Source organism: Phytophthora parasitica, assembly GCF_000247585.1.
Source record: "Phytophthora parasitica INRA-310 unplaced genomic scaffold supercont2.18, whole genome shotgun sequence".
Taxonomy (NCBI): Eukaryota; Oomycota; class Peronosporomycetes; order Peronosporales; family Peronosporaceae; genus Phytophthora; species Phytophthora nicotianae.
In genome coordinates, this window is record NW_008649004.1 from 1,066,232 (window position 1) to 1,070,274 (window position 4,043).

General features: G+C 46.3%; 1 protein-coding gene across 1 annotated transcript; it reads left to right on the forward strand.

Annotated features, from left to right (window-relative positions):
- Positions 1-220: 220 nt before the first annotated feature.
- PPTG_09726 (hypothetical protein) lies at positions 221-1,080 on the forward strand (the record flags this gene model as incomplete). Its single annotated transcript, XM_008904749.1, has 2 exons — positions 221-242; positions 509-1,080. The coding sequence occupies 2 exons, from the start codon at positions 221-223 to the stop codon at positions 1,078-1,080; spliced, it is 594 nt and encodes a 197-aa protein (XP_008902997.1).
- Positions 1,081-4,043: the final 2,963 nt, after the last annotated feature.

Sequence of the window (4,043 nt, forward strand, 5' to 3'; positions counted from 1 at the left end):
AAATGTAACCATTGGTGTATCTCATACCAACGTGAAACCCATTGTCGTAATCAAATGGCTACATGTAACCACTTGCGTTTAACCCCGTTACAGGCTGCCACCTCCCTCAAATGCCTGTGTAGCTCAACGGAAGAGCCCCGTTAACGGATGGTAGAGGTTCAATTCCTCTCACAGGAAAACTCCTTGGTGGCAGCTAGATACAGGGATATACAGTGCGGTAATGGCGGATGACAATGCCTGTTGTACGAATCAGGTGATCAAGTAGTACCCGTGGCATAGGTGGACGCAGCTGCATTGCGTCCCGAAATCAAAGAAGAGTGCAGCTAGCGAAAGGTAAGTTAATATTTGAATTTTCGATGGAGATTACAATACCCTTGTCGAATACTCTAACTTGTCGTTTGTTCATTAAGATTGGCAACCCTTACGCATCTTGTCGTAACAAACTGCCTCCTTTTCCAACATTTGGCTTTAACGTAGCAGAAGGGCTATCGGGTTCTTCGCGCAAAAGTCGAAGAGCATTTCGACAACAAGATCCCTGGCCAGTGGTGCGCTGATTACTTCAAGCCGACCAACAACGCGTATCAGAAGGATTTTGACAGTAGTGCTTTGCAAGTCCAGCTCGACACGGCGTGGCACAAGGCAAGACTGCGTAACGATGGACAAGCGGGCTTCGTCTTAAAGCTGTATGTATACGTGCCAAAACCAGTTGAGGCTACAACAACACTTCGTAGGGACACAGCTGCGCGTATTCGAGAACAAATGTCCCGCGTTGCTGAAATGTTGCGGAAGCAAGGGATAACCGCAGGTCCAGCTACCCCGAACTACATGGCGGTCACGCAGGCAAGGCTTCCAGACGGACCGGTAGTGCCTAACAACACGACGTTTCAGCGGGTCCAGCACGTGGACACACGACAGGCAGCAATTGACTCTGCCATGCAAGAAGGCCAACAGGTAGCGACTGCAGAGTGCCATCTTGTGCGCGTCAAGATACAAGGCGTCCCAGTCGCAATGGTAGTGAAAATCAGCGATATCCGATCTGCACTAGGGCTCCCTGACTACAGTTTGCGCCCACCATTTTGAGAGCCCCCAGCGGTTTTCACACCTGCTCCTGCTGGCAACATGAAAAACATTGATCATTTGGATAGCTAACGGCAACGCTAACAACGTAAAAACAATGACAGCTACTTTTCTTTTATATTTAATGCATTACGTCTATAACCACAGTGGCTGCACAGATTCTCACCGACTTCTTCCTTTTGACGAGTACAGGCGTACATTGCAACTCGTAGTATGGGTAATGGGTCCTCCCGAAACGCCATGTTTGCGTGGCGTTGAATCCAACTTCAATTAGGTTGAGGTCGGGTGACTAGGGAGGCAGGAAAAAGAGCACCGGTCTCGTGGATCATTTCCTGAAGTTCCTTGTACATATGAATTTTTGCATTGTCCATCACTACAATGAACTGTGGTAGTGGCCACCGATTGAGGAAGGGAAGTATCTTGGTTTTGAAAACTTCGTGAAAGCTTTAACGCGTAAAGGTTTCTTCCACATCACCCCACGAAAAAAAAAACCCTTGCACGTCCATTGCAGCCAGAATCGATACGCGTGTGCCGCGGCTGAATGGAAGCGTTACATGTGCCGGTGTAGTTCTAGCAGACCAATCATAACGGCGTAGAACCGATCTAAAGCAGATAAAAATAACTGTAAAATAACTCTGAAGAATAAAACAACTTAACAGTTGCAGCTTGCAAACTTACCTTCCGTCCTTTGATGTTTCGTCGACGAAGACGAGTTGATCAGGGCCGCTGTAGAAAGGAGTAAGACGGCTAACATACTCTCGCCTTTCGCGTGGAACACTCTCTCTCGCACGCTTAGTTAGAAATTTTCTTGTCAACTTGAGGTCGAATCGAAGGGCTCTGTAGATTGTCGCGTCGGATACGCCAATTGTGTCCCGGTAGCGCTTGCGTAATTCGTAGCGTAGCTCTTCAAAGTAGAAGCACGGATGCGCCTTCACGTACGTTTGTTCGAACGCACGCACATCACGAGGCCACCTAAACGATTTCGCCTTGGTGTTTGCTTTAAGAACATTTTCTGTCGTTCGGAAAAGTTTATACTATCGATCGAGGCTACGATCAGAGAGACCTAGAATACTTGCAACCGTAGTGGTATCGATCGAGTAAACGTACATGAAATCTATACCTCTCCATCGAATATCTAGTGAGTAGGTCATCTTAAACTCCGACGTCGTGGAAAATCTCCGAATGCCCAACAATTTCCAGCCATTCGGACAATCGCTCGTAGTTTTTCAGGGCGATCAAAGCCTGTCGTCGGGGTTGTTCTATTCTCTCTGTGATTGGCCAGATCGTGACTGTATTGTTAATATTTAGGTCAATTTGCAGTCTTGAAGATATAATACAACGCTCGGAACCTAACCGCTCTCATTAAAAGGCACTTTTTTTAAGTCTGATTCGTCAAAAGCCTTGAAAGGCTCAATACCTTATGCGGGCTGCGGGCGATAAATGCATCATTCTCAATCACAAACTTCGTATATATGATCTTGTGTCTATCCTTAAAAGGCTTCATATCGGCATCGTTCATTGGCAGAGACCCCCCCCCCCCCCCGTTACCCCAGGAGGCACGTAGATCACGGTTGTGTGTGCGTGGGCAACCCGCCAAGTCCGGATGCACTCCAATTTATGTTTTTAAGGCTGTCTAAGGATAAAATGCTTGGTACTTGTGTGTCGGGTGTTCAAATCTTGTCTGTTCACTCCTCCATAACTTTCTTGTCGCAATAGACCTTCGACTTAACCGCGTAGTAACCTCTGTTCCTGTTGTAGCCCTTTTTTGTGTCATTGTGCTGGCAGTTCATTTCGTGATGATGCCAAGCTACTGAGCTGGGTTAGGCACATGCGCGGCGCCACAACCTTTTGCATTACTGCCGGAAGCATCCACTACGCCCTCGCATACTTTGCTCCGCCGTATATAGCTTCTAGAAGTGAGAGAGCAGTGACAATGTCATATTTCGGTTCCTACGGCGAAACCGTCTCACATATAAACGAAACACGCGTTGTGAATGATTTCCACGTTCTGATATGCAGGTAAATATGTTTCCTCTAGAATCATTCTGTTACTGCTATCAAACTAGACAATAGATTATTCCTGGTCGCTTTTCGAGGTTGATGCTCCATCATATCGAAAGCAGCTCTTTCTTTCCTCGTCGAATGCCCGACAGATGCGACTTCGTAGTCAACATGGATCAAAACTCAGTGTGCGTCAATATGAATCCGCCTAGCACGATCGAGTTTGTGGAAGGATGAACGGTTGAAGTCGTTCAATATTGTATAATATTATTATTTTGTCATATGACTAATGATATTTGTTATTTTGTAAATTTTAGGTACGACCCCGGCTCTTGTCGGGTTTCGATATTCTTTTGCGCCTTCGCGGCACGTTGTAAGCTACAACCCATGACCGTGTAATCTGGAACCCCAGGAGCAATTGTACAAGCCGAACGGAAAGGAGGATAATTACCTTTTCTCGTGGTATTTTAGGCTTACTAAACGCTGGATTTTAGTGCCTATAAAACGCATACTACGGTTTTGCATCTTCTAAAGACGTCTCCTACCGCCTCCAGCGTCATATTGTCACCAGTGTAACCTGATAGGAGCTCGCTACAGCGCCGATTGACTCCCCAGCATCAATGCACTCTAGAGCATATAGCTTGTCAGCATTCTTCGTAGTGAAGTTTCTGTCATTTAGAAATGATCAATGACTTACCCTCGCTGGCAAACAGACAATATCCCCCCTCCCAATGTTCAAGGCCAATAAGCTGTTACGATTATTTTAACCTAGCTTTTTTACGATGTTACACGATTCCCCGGATTTACGGTACATCGCGAGCTGATACCACTTACCCCTGTTGAATACAATCATACGGACGGGTGAAACATGGTGGTCCCGATGGTTACCAGGGAAAGTTACCCCAGACTACAATTGGGCGCTGTCAAAGATGGAAAGACTTCATAAAGCAGAATTCAATTCTGAT